The 13502-nt window shown below is 34.1% G+C and overlaps 1 protein-coding gene across 5 annotated transcripts in view; it reads right to left on the bottom strand.

The window, feature by feature from the left end:
* Positions 1-13502, bottom strand: part of LOC106714489 (optomotor-blind protein) — an 89136-nt gene that overhangs the window by 25795 nt on the left and 49839 nt on the right. For 3 of the 5 annotated variants that reach the window (XM_045683070.1, XM_014507545.2, XM_045683069.1), the window contains exon 4: positions 3594-3689. The exons of the other annotated variants lie outside the window; for them this stretch is intronic. In XM_045683070.1, the coding sequence (XP_045539026.1) occupies positions 3594-3689 (96 nt within the window). The remainder of the gene's footprint in view (positions 1-3593; positions 3690-13502) is intronic. 5 annotated transcript variants of the gene reach the window in all.

Here is a 13502-nt window from a genome sequence, read left to right as displayed (position 1 = left end):
TTACGCCGTGAGAGGGACTCAGGTGATTTTTGAAACAAATTAAAATAAAACGAAATACTGGCAGGCTACACGTGTCAATGTCAAATAAAAAGCTTTATAAAATATCAAACATCACTGAAAGGATGGAGCAGGTTAAAATTGCCCTGACAACTGAATTATCGTGAAAGAACCAAAGGTTAAAAGTATAAAAATCCGTTACTACTTTGTATAGTCTGGTCTGAGAGCGTAAATAAAGGTAAAATGTTAAGACTCGAAAAAAAAAACATAAAACATTAAGCTTACAAAGTATGATTAGGTCGCATAAAATTCTATGACCGGCTGTAAATATAAATCCTTTATAACATACTAGCTTTTACCCCGACTCCGTCTGCGCGGAATAAAAAAAACACATGATAAAAAAGTTCCTATGTCCGTCTCCTAGTTCTAAGCTCTAACCTCCTAACTACCTAACTCCTAACTCCTCCTAAGTTCTAACCTCCCCATCAATTTTCAGCTAAATCAGTTCGACCGATCTTGAGTTATAAATAGTGTAACTAACACGACTTTCTTTTATATAGATAGATTATAATATTACTTAATATTTAATAGCAATAAGAAAACAAGATGAACAAATTATTTAATGAAAATTGTTTTCTAAATTAAATATTAAAGTACGTAGGTAGTAATGAAAGTAATGTGTGCACGAATGAATAGTGCAAAAATGTGCAGAAGTAACGATCTCCCTTCGTCTTTCAGCAAATGCCAAATTATGAGTTACGATTATTTAGGTAGGAGCCATTGCAGTATTAAAATAATCTGTACCTACTGACTAGTATGCAATATGCTTAGAAATCACACACCATAGGTTAAAGCAAGGTGAATACGATGTGTAGTTTTTGAATCGCGAAAGCTTTCCTTTTGTAAGTCAGTTTGACTTATGCGGGATGTAAATGAGGCATCAGTAACCTTTATGAAAGCGGAACTATTGGTCAAAGTTCATGCTAACTGTATACTGGTAATGAAAGGGTTAAATTTTATGATAATTCAGTAAATACGAGTATGTCTAAACACTTTTCGCGATAGGATCATATTTTTGTAGTGGCAACTCATTGTTAAAAGTGTTTTTAAATAGACTTCCATTCCTTATCTATATTTAAAAGAAAGTCGTGTTAGTTACACTATTTATAACTCAAGAACGGCTGAATCGATTTGACTGAAAATTGGTGTGCAGGTAGCTTAGAACCAGGAAACGGACATAGGATAATTATTACCCCGTTTTCTATTTTTTATTCCGCGCGGACGGAGTCGCGGGTAAAAGCTAGTTAGAAATAAAAGATTGATCATCATACACAATACTTAAGTTTGACATGTCTCAAGATGAGAGATAAATAAAAGTCAAAGACATAGCGTTACCAAATGACAAAATCAATTCAACTTTAGATAACTTGCTTGGCATAAATTGCTTTTTAATATTGCTGGTCTTAATTTAAAACAAGATCAAAGTCGTGTACGAATAATTCATTAATTAATGTTACAAATCAATGACAAATTCGACAACCATAAATAATAAATACACTTTTTAAACTACACATAAGTCAACGAGAACGTGCACAATTTTATAATTGAATAAAAACCTACATGAATTTTGTAAATGGCAGCATATAATTATGAATTCTATATTTGAAATACGATTTTTTCTTAATCATTTGCACCAAATCCATCAAATGAAATGATTCGATTCGCGCCAAGCGGGAGAGCTTGTGGACTGCCTTATTTGTGGACTAACTAAATCAATTGCTGCGAGTTGTTGAAACTTGTGTTAGGTATTTGCCCATTAGTGAGATTGCTAATGAATTAGCCGAGCACCTCGATCCGCGATCAGAATTCAAACACTGATTATTCCTATCCGTTTATAGTAATTAACGCTCCATTCATACGTAGGGCTGTCAGAAATGCTTTCAAATATTCCACGCATTGATGCGTGCAGCATATTTTTTGCAATTTACATGATGCTAAATGAACTAAATAGTTATACATCCACATATCTACACCTAATTCATAATTTCCCTTATGTACATGGACAGATCTGAAGCGAAATGGACGATTGATGCTTACAAAAATCTTCCTAACATTATAAATGCGAATGTTTGGATGGATGGATTTTTATTTGAAGGTATCTCCAGAACGGCTCAATGGATCTCGATGAAAGATAGATGAAGATCATAGTGTGGAAGAACACATAGGCTACTTATCATGTTTTTTAATTCCGCGAGGACTTAGTCGCGGTTGACAGATAGTGTATTTTTTATAAATATATACAATACAAAAAGTAAATACATCACTAAATAAGTAGGTAGGTACATAGTAAACAATAACCAACACAGATTTCGCTTTATTTACTGTACTACGAGCACAAAATTGTAGTTGGTGTTTCAACATATTGCGATATTTATTATATATTTTCCTTCGGCTGAAACACAGCTAGTCCCATCGGAAAATAACACCTAGGGTTGGATTATTATAAAGTAAATGCCCTACCACCCCGTAACATAATTTTATATTAGGTACGAGAAGCTGATGTACCTAGTTGTTTATTTCACATTACAGCAGTTTGTAGAAAAGAGGAAGGGAAAATATTCTCTTTCTGTAAGTCCCCTCCTCCGTCGATTAAATGTAGGCAACGTGTCTGCAATTGCGGATGTTTAAATGTAGCAGCCACTTCAGTTTAAAAAAAAAGTTTTTCTGATTAAAATGATCTAGCTTTTCATTTCTATTCTAAACTACATGTGTATACTGACATCTTACTTTTAATAAACGAATACAATCGACATCATCAGTCTCTTACAAAACCGAAATGGCCATAGATATGTAAAACTTCACTGTGTTTGAGTAAAAAATTTCGTGTTTATTTGTTAATCGTTTTCCACAATACACAGAATTACACGGACGAACGATCTCCCGTTTAAAGGCATCCAGTTACCAGTAGGTAACCGTTGAAAAAAAAAAGTATAATAGACAAGGCTCAACCATAAATAATAGAATCATTAACATCTGCCGCTATGATTTCGAACATCAATTTTTTTGGCGCCTAAAAAAAGTTATTCAAACGAAGCTTAAGAGGCCTAGTTAGGGGCGTCATCGGAACATGAGTTATTTTGACGGTTGATTCGTTACATTATTTTTTTTAATTCGATGTCTAATGGTGTTTGTTAAAATTCTGGTTGCCAACTGTTTCCTATCATTTATAACCTCAAACTTTTGGTATTGTAAATTAACGAGTTTTAATTGAAAACTATTATTTTCAACACACGACTTATATACTAACTAGTTCATGGGGAAAATGAAATTTTAAACATTACAGATTTTTACATTCATCTTTCTAAGCATTGATGTTTGAATTTCATTATAACTTCAAGTATTTCTTTATCATACTAAGTTTGGGGATACGGACTCTTTATTACATAAAAAAGGTTTTATATAAATATAGTTTCAGAATTGATTTATAAACCTATATATGTGAAGTATTATAATAATGTTTTGGATTGGATTTGTGATGAAAAAAATAAAATAAAAAGTCTTATATTCAAGGGTTAAAAATCAAAATGTCTACTAACCAAATGGTCTGAGTGGGGATCTCTTGGCGCACTAGGCACTGGATTGGGCCACAGCAACTTTGACAACATCCGTTGACTTTGGTTATAGATGAGCTCCTACGAAGGTGAGAAAAATGAACTTTAGTATGATATGAATTAAGGCAAAATTAGCCTGACGTGAGGATGTGGAAAGGATGACCATATTGGTATAGGTATTAGATGTTGGAAGGTTTATGAAGATGTAGAAAATAACAGTAACATAAAATTCACATAGAAACGTTAAATTGAATTCACCAACATCTAATAAAATATAGTTAAATGTCATATGGAATCTTATAGAGTCTTCTAGAAATATAAACATCATTTATAAGAATTCATGCATGCGTTCACATCCATACATTATTGGTAAATTCTCTGAATTCCAGTGTCATAAGAAAAGAATAAGAGAAGAAATAGAAAGAACCACATGTTCAGTTTTTCTCGCCGATTTGCTGTAAGACCGTAATCCAATGCAATCAGCCAGGCAATTATCCATAATATACTTTGCCATAACATTAAATTTTCCAAATTATTTCAGTAAAGAAAACATATCATTAATTTAGTAAACAAAAATAATGATTGTTTCCAAGAATCAAACATACATGAATGAACTTTACTTCACTTAATGACATACTTATTAAGAACTTTCTTAAGTTATAAGAAATGTTTATTAACAACGTGGGTGGTTAACAATAATAATTTTCACATTACTCCAACGGCCAGTTAAGTCAAGTCAAATATTTCTAAGAATCGATCTCCCGATAACCTTATACTCGTATTGAAATAAGTTAAATAAGTGAGATTATTATTACTAATAACATGTTTTCACTGATTCCGCGTCCGCACCTCCGGCGAGAGGCCAGTTAATACTGGTCGTAGAGATTGGCAACATTTGGATCTTTTATTAAAAAAAAGAAACAAACTTATTAATAGAATAAAAACGAGATTTTAATCAGAAAATATTTTTTTTTAATTCAGCAGAGTAACTGTTTTATTACACAACAGTTTATTTTTTATTTCCAGATCACAAAAAAAATATTGCTAAAGAAATGCGAGTGTCTAAGTTTAAATAAATGTCAATAATTTCCGAATATATTATCAACAAATTACGCATAAAAAAAATGAGAGCCGTCATGGGACACCTGGCAGATGTGAAACATCGTGTGTGAATAAGTAATATGCATAAAAGATTATATACCTTAGTATAGCGTGGCGACCCGTCGCCACGGCAAGCGTCGCCACGCCAACAATTCGGTTTACAAGTGATCCTATAGATGTTTCACATCAAAAACATATTCAACTATAAATTATGTACAAAAGCGCGGCCGCATTCAAACAAGTAGATACCTATACCAACAAATAAACGTATGTCCAATTTATGTGAGCATAAAGCGAAATGTAAACGAATACTTATTTTCATAATGTGCAAAAGCGTATTTCAGATTTTGAATAGCCGAGTGTTGACCACTCCTGGCGGTAAAAAAGTATAACGAGACGGTAATAATAGGTTGAGGCAACTTCTCGCCCGCAAAACAAACACAGTCTACAGAGCAGCCCAGCGCCCAGAGAGTGCTAAATTACTTTAATAATGGCGCTGGCTCGCCCGTGGACAGCTTGCGATGTTTTCCGACCTCTTGTTAACAATTTGTTTTTAATTTATGATATCTCTGATTTATTATATCACTGACGTCTTTTACAAACACAGATAAAAGGAAACAATTCAATAGAATTTTCATTTCAGAACGTTTTCTCCCGCTCTTACTGTTATAATTTGACAGATGTCATTTTTATACTTATAATTTTAGATTTTTGTTCAGTGGTGATAAAATGATAATAATGATGTATGTATGTATGTATTTATTTAGGATTATTGAGTTAAATTGATTAAAACAAAACAAAAAATAACGTAAAATTCCCACCAGTGCTTTTTGTTGACAGAATGTTAAATATCAAAAATAAATATCCGTATTTTTTGCAATTCGCTTTATAAATATACGTCTGTGGCACAGGGGAAGTGGGGCACGTAGGACCATGTGTAAAATTATACCAATAAATGATATTTATCTTGCATAATACAGCTGTCAGAATTATAGCCGTCGGTTACGTCTTTTTCGGACCGGTTTCGAATCATCGACAGGCTCCATTAATAACCCGGGGAAGTCGTTCGCTGACTCGCTGTGTGTTTAACGAAATAGTTACGGTCAAGTTATAAGCCTTCATTCATGTTAATGCAACTACAGGGTGTAATAATATTACAAACGATGTGTTTTTATTGATGATACCTTAATAAAATCATACTATATTATGTACTATTTATTACACATAAATAATTACACAGATAAAAACATCTCATCATAACAGTGATATCAATTTATAGAAAAACAAAATTCAAACGTTTAGGTACCATAAGATCCAGGAATCATAAGATCGGACTTACCTCTATATACAAGTCTGTTTTTGTGATAATAATTTTATCATTAATATGATGGTAATCCAATTTTACCAATCTAATGTTGATCATCTAAGTTTCATGAACACAATACAAGAGATGTAACTTAAAAAGTTTCAAAATCAAATATGAGTGATTGATAAAAGTTAAGCACTCATTGCAAGGAATTGCACATTTCCAAAAGAATATACAAAACATGTTATGAATAAAAATTACTTAAAAGCAATTTTTCAATGTTTTCAAAATATGAAGAAGAGCTTAATCATTTGTATCGCCAGTCAAAGTCCGTTCAAAGTATGTAATTAGCCGACAGTTGTACAAATACGTGTGGGCCCGGAGGCACGGCGCGGTGACGCCGGGGGCGGGTTCGAATCCAGTTTAGGAGCAACGATATTTTGTTAATGTTGCCATCATTGGACAGGAGTATTATCACTTTTTATTATCCTTTACTTACTATATATAAGAATAGGATTATTTTTTACATAGAGTTAGACTTTAAAGGTCTTCCTCGTGCTACTAAAAGGCTACAATTAGCACTTAATGTGTTGTTGGAAGCAAGTCAATCTTTTCCTCCATAAACACTAATAAAATAAAGATCTTCATATACACAGATATAGTTTACATAATTATACTGCGACAGCTAGTCGCCATCGGAGCCGAATCATTCTAATTAAGAGCCATAAAACTGAAAATCGTTCCCAGCACTCGTTACGTTTCACCGAGGTCTCAACGATGAATAAAAAAACATCTTTTATGCACGAGCCCACCGTAAGGCCATAATAGATTAATGATATAGCCTGCGAGGTCTGGAGGTCTTTAACGAAAACGCTCAGAGGTCGCAACGCGTAAGGTGGCCGCATGGTAGGGGTCCCATTCGTCATATCTTACTTTATTCTACTTATATATGTAGGGAAATATGTTCATGACTAAATTAATTTTTAAGCTATAATATTGCTAATTAATATGCACGTCAAACGTTATATAATTAACAAAATTAGCAAAGAAATTATTGTTTTAAATGAGGTCAAGGTTGTGGGAGTAAACAAATTAGGTAATTAATGAATCAAATTAGGTAAATAATAGTTTTTCGCAGCGTGGTGGCCAAAGCAGTCGAAGTGTCCGAGGTGGCCGCAGTGGCCATGGTGGCCACGATAACCGCGACGTGGCCACCACCCGCGCGCGTGCGACGGAGACGGATGGATGGCGGCGCGGCGGTGGCTCGCCGGGGCGGCGCCCGCGTCGGCCCCACGCGCACAGCTTATTGAGAAATTCCCAACATCATGTATTCCTTTTGCTTTCCTCCGTAGTTATTTTACTTCCCATTAACAATATTACCATTTCGGCGACCGGCCGTTTATAACGAACGTCGTCGCTTCGTTGAAAATATTATTGATTTATTTTAAGACATTAATACGACTTTGATTACGTTTTTTTAAGATATATCTTTTTTATCTATTACTATCTGTATTCTAAGCATTTCAAGGTGGCCATAATTGTTCGGTTGTGAATAATATATATACATTAGTACTATGAATTAATTATGAAAAACCAATATGGTTTATTTTTGGTCTGTTGTATGAGTGAAAGGAAAGTGAAAACACAATATCTAAGTACTATCTAATCAGATACTACTGTGGCTGCAAAAAATATGCTATCAATATAAAACAATTATAAAATTAAAATTCGATTTATAGCAGTCACCAAAATCGAGTCACGTGTAGCCGTTAAAACAGCAATCAACTGTTATCAGACAGTTATGCTAATAAGACATGCTAATTCCCAAAACCAACAAGCGAGGAACAAAACAGCGGCCGGGGAACAACAAAACGAACAAGAGATGCAGACCGGCGCCACGGGGCAATTACAAGCGCCCGATACACACAAAAATAACTGGCCGGTTAACTAGTTATATAGCTTTATAACGCGTTATTTAAACTGCTTTTTCTTGTTATTTTACTATCGGTTTATAAAAAATAAATAAATTTAAATCACAATAAATAGACATTGGGAGAGAAGAGAAAAGAGTAATAGGAAAAGTGTTACTGCAAATTTTTTTTTAAGAAATTTAACCGCAGTTTTTTTTAGATATAATTTTTGCATTTACAAATAACCAAATAATAAGTTTTAATAATAGTATTATCCGTAATATACTTTAACTATAAACAAAATCATTTCTTAAAAAAATAAAAATGATAATAACATAGCTATAAAATAGCATTTCTATATCTAGTTATATGAAAAACGTAGGACACGCACCTGCTATGTTGAGAATTCGGTCCGCTTTCTAGTAGCCGATTTTTTAGGAGGCCTATATCGTGCGCCGCAACTGGAGTTCTCAGAATTAAAAAACTGGTCGGACGCCGTCGGCGGGATCCGTACGCATTGTGTAGACATTATTGATACCATAAAACCTATTCGTTTTATAACGATGGTAGAATCCATCGATTTACCAGTGGATTTATACTGTACGAGGTGTGAATGGATCTTAAACATATATTACCAAGTCTTCTCAGGACAAACAGGGTAGAACGAGATGGCTATTAATATAAAATCCGTCTATTATGTTGTGTTAAATGCAAGTAGGTGCGACCACTTACCGTGAAACTCCACTGCCGTGACGATTGTATTAGAATATATTGTTGTCTCTATTTTTTTTAAAGAGAATGATAGGGATGACAGTATTTTCTCAAACAAGAATTTCGACAGCGAAAACCCATAGTTACATCGACCAAAACTCATAATACATGTAATGCTAAACAAGCCAAACAGGTTTACCTACTTATTCTTTGACAAAACATTGTCAAACATTGGCCAAACTTTAACAATTGAGCTAGTCGAGTTACCGAGGTATCGGCGTTGTGGCATGGGGCATGAGTATTGTCGTACCGGACATAGTAATCCGGTACGTGGGGCGTGACCCGGCGAGCCCGTGACGTCAGGCCAATGGGCGCACCGCTCATTGTCGCCCTCGATTGATACTATCGACAGACTACGATCAATGGCGTGACGCGAATGCTTGCCGCAAACGTTTTCAATAAATTTAACTTTTATTCTCTATTTAAATATTTTAATTTAATAAATAAAACTGTATCTATTTGGCTTTAACGTTTTCTTGAGTCTCCAATCAAATATTATCGCAGAACAATTCCTAAAAAAAACAAATAAATGATAGGATAGATTTACTAAAATGGTCGAGATTATCCCAAACTTTTTCAAATATTGCATCAAATAAGAATTGTTACCTACTATTAAACAAAACCTAATCTCAATTAAAGAAAAAAAAACCAAAAAACTCTAATTTTGTATGTAAAACTTTCGCACTTTAGAAAGATTGATTTAGCGTTGTAAAAAAGTTACAACGAGTGAGATTCGAAGTCGTTTTTCACTAATTTAGAATTTAACTTTCTAAGTCCTCTACCTACATATATTTTGCGCGGATGTAAGTAACTAATGCCCTACCCTTTGTCACTCCCAGAAAGAAGACTGATCGGGTGACATATCGTGTTCAAATCTTTTCAATGTTAAGACGCTAGGTCTAGGTAGAAATTTATATATCTATAATAAACCCACATATATAAAGCAATTTATATACGCGCGAAAAATATTACCCTCTTGTCATTCGGGTAAAAAGAAAACGATACCTACACATCGTTATTTGCCTGTGACAAAGTGAAGAAGTTTCTAAACTACTAAATATTTATGGGCAATTGTAACAAGTTACAGATATGTGCAACAATACCGTAGGCCTAGCGGCCATTACGGATGTGACGTAATAACTTAAGCCCCAAGCCCACCGTGGCGTTGCAACTAATCCTATACTTTTGTAAAAGCACCCTAGTTCTGTCACCCCAACTATAGTCATAATATCGTAACATTCTCATATAGAAAACATATATCTTATTTACTTATCCATAAGGGACAGAATACTTTGGCAGTAATTTGTTGGGCTGCAAGTTAATTGGATAGTTTGCAGTGGCTGGGGTTGTAGTGAAATGTAATAATACATATCCCTAACGTATGATTTACTTTACGCCGCTCGTATATTTGTATCGAATTGAACAACGCCTTGCAAATTCTGAGCGAAGCTAAACTGATGTTGAGTGACAATATTATATTCCGGCTTCTGGATCTAATCTTTAGGTATTACATTCTATTGACATCACGGAATATGCTAGACACACATTAAATTCTAAAATGTTTGCGTAATCTAAAGCCAAGATCTCGTTTTCTCGCATTCAATAACATAACATCTAATAAATAAAATTCTCGTGTCACAGTTTTCGTCACCGTACTCCTCCGAAACGGCTTGACCGATTCTCATGAAATTTTGTGAGCATATTCAGTAGGTATGAGAATCGGCCAACATCATTTTTTTTTTAACAGCGCGCGGACGGAGTCGTTGGCGACAGCTAGTAACTATGTAATATTATATGCTTCAACTTCATTTTATATCTACAAAATTACAACATTCTGGATGAAGTAAAAAAATAAAGAGTATGGCCGCCAGTGTATTAAAAAACTTTTGTTTTTGGTTTGAAATCAACAATAGTAAGTACACTCGCACTTAACACCACGTGCTTGTGAGATAGTAAAAGACATAAAAATAAGCAAGAGTAAAGTGGATAGAGCGTTATCAGGCTGTATTGGTCGTAAATTGTCTATCGGGCGGTAATCTGGTGCTCGGCCGCGGGAGCCGCAATTAACCGAGCTGTGTTCAGACCATTACAATTAAATAGATAAAGCCACGCTTCTGGTGGTCTTGTGGCCACGTAGACCGGCCAATTTGTTTTATCAACTACGCGCCTACGCATTTATGTTCACGTGATGGATTGGTCCACGTTAACATATCTATAAGGCTTAATTTTTGTCGTAGACTGCTCACATACAAAGTATTCAAGTCTCCGTAAGAAGCTGTGTGATAGCAAGTAAAGGTTACGGTTTGAAATATATACGTCAGATGTTTTTCAGAGAAATATTAAAATAAACTGAATCTCGTTGAACGTATTGAAGAAGTAAAAAACACAAAAGCGGGAGAATAAAGTGTAGGCGCGGAGCTTAATTTTACAATTAAACTGCACAAAATCATTAATTTACTTACAGAGTTTGCTACGAGTCTGTTAATCGTTTTGATTACACACGACTATTGTGTAAAATTAAAGATTACCAAAGATTATATAGTTGCCAGAACGGACAATAAGAATATTCTTATCATTTTAAGAATTTTTATAAAATACTCTACATACATTTAGAGTCTTATGATTCAAACTACATTTATACACATTTGAAAGTAATCTTTTTCTATCTAGGAATGTTATATGTAAGAATGATATTTCTGAATTTTATCCAAACTAAATTTAAGATCAGTAGGATTCATTTTTCTTTGTCAGATTATATTCTGATTTTAAAGAATTTTATAATGACTAATTTATGTGTCCAACTATACGTACCTATTTATACCAATTATGTATCTTTAAAGATAAGTTGAAATTTCTATCGTTTTCTAATCTTAAGTGCCTTAATTACATTAGATAACAAAATGCATTATATCGTTTGATTTGCAAGTTACTTACTTATATTATATTTCATAAGACGAGAAAATCAATGTGTAAGATCGGAAGTCGAGCATTGCCTCTCAGAGACAAAACTTGCTGTGCCACATCTGTCTCGGCTAGTAATCACAGCGATAAACAAAATAACGACAAATAAAACGCGCTCGCTCGTAGGGGCGGCGCGTTTGAAGCTCTCAAAGGAGGCCGATTTGTTTGGCATAAAGAGCTCTTTAGAGGTCCGTCTATATCGGCCTCATGAGAATTTATTCTCGCTGTTATTATTGCAATTCAATTAATGGGAGTACAATGATCGGTCAGGTTTCGCTGCTTTAGTACTGCACGGATCACCGTTTGGGGAAATTTCGTTTCGTTTTACGTCGCCACAACGAGGTTTGTCATAAAGATGCTTATTTTATGTTCTCAGCGAATTACGCGTTGCGAATTATGATTGCTTTTTATTTTAAAAAATGTGGAAAGGGTTTTGGATTAACTTAAAACTCGGTGTAAAATTACAAAAAGTTAAATCTTTTAAATGGAACGTTATAACAAAAGGTCATCAGAGATCAAACATTTAATATCAATTTGTGGTTCTGTCAATCAATGTTGTCTAAACAAAGATGGAAAGTTGATGTTGATGGTTCATCATAATACTTATTACATTTTATCAAAGCAAAGTACAAGAATGTTTATGATTTTCAAACTCTATTGGTAGATAGTCCCCAAAAATTTCGTAAACATTTGGCTTGTTTGTAATAAAAAAAAGGATCCATCTGTCGATTTTCAATAGATTATCAGTTAGTTGAACAACAATGAGATGCATGGCTCCGTAGCGGTGCCTCACAAACGCAAACTATTAAAGGGTTGGCACATATAAAACGTATTAAAACCTCTTTTCAAATCGCCGCAGTCTTCGGCCCCGTCAAACGGCTACCGGTATTTGACGCAAATAACCCGTTAATAAAGGATCACCTTTAATCGGTCTCTTTACATAAAAAAACACTCAACAACCCATAAGTTTATCTCTTCATCCGCCCCAAAGTATCGGGGCTGAGAAATACTGGACCATTATTAGAAGTTTAGATAAACTTTCAAGTGTTTTAACGTAAATGTTGTGGATAGATTGATCGTATATTTTCACGACACATTAATGAACTTAAAATGTATGCACAAAATAAAGTCGACACAACTCTTCTGTTCAAAAATTATGTTTTTGACGAAGATTTTAGTGTTTATGTTGACTGATCGTTTTAAGAAAAAACAGGTCTTCTTATTAATATTATAAATACAAATATTTAGATGAATGGATGGATGGATGTTTGTTAGAAGGTATTTCCAGAATGGCTCAGCGGATAGATGAAATTTTGCATATCTGTCCACATAATCTGAAAGAACACCAAATGTGTATGGCTCCCCTGGGATACGTTTAATCCAAATATTTAGTAAATACCTCTGCAACAGTTCTAAAACATCTAATTGATATTTCATAATATGAGATAATTTTCATCCTTTTTTTCAATTCTGCGCTGACGAAGTCGTGGGCAAAAGCTAGTTGAAAATAAAAGTGAAAGTTAACTTTGTTGAAAATGTAACCATATCGTATACCGAAAGTCCAAAGTATTGGGTATAAAGGAAACCAAATTCATATAGTGAATGTGAAACGTACACTTAATGCAAAATTAAATGGAACTGAAATTAACATATGAAAAGGATGTAGGTACTATAAGCAATACAATGTACTTTTATGTTTGTGCGAATAAAAACAGCGACTCACTATCACCTTACAAGTATCGCCTATAAAGTAATAAAATAAAAGTGACCAGATTAATTAAAGACATTGTCGGTATGTATGTATGTATGTACAATGCTTAAGATTCCACGGCGAGTGTTTGGATG

Source organism: Papilio machaon, chromosome 21, assembly GCF_912999745.1.
Source record: "Papilio machaon chromosome 21, ilPapMach1.1, whole genome shotgun sequence".
Lineage (NCBI taxonomy): Eukaryota > Metazoa > Arthropoda > Insecta > Lepidoptera > Papilionidae > Papilio > Papilio machaon.
The sequence above is the reverse complement of the archived record's forward strand: the minus strand, read 5'-3'. Positions and strand labels throughout refer to the sequence as shown.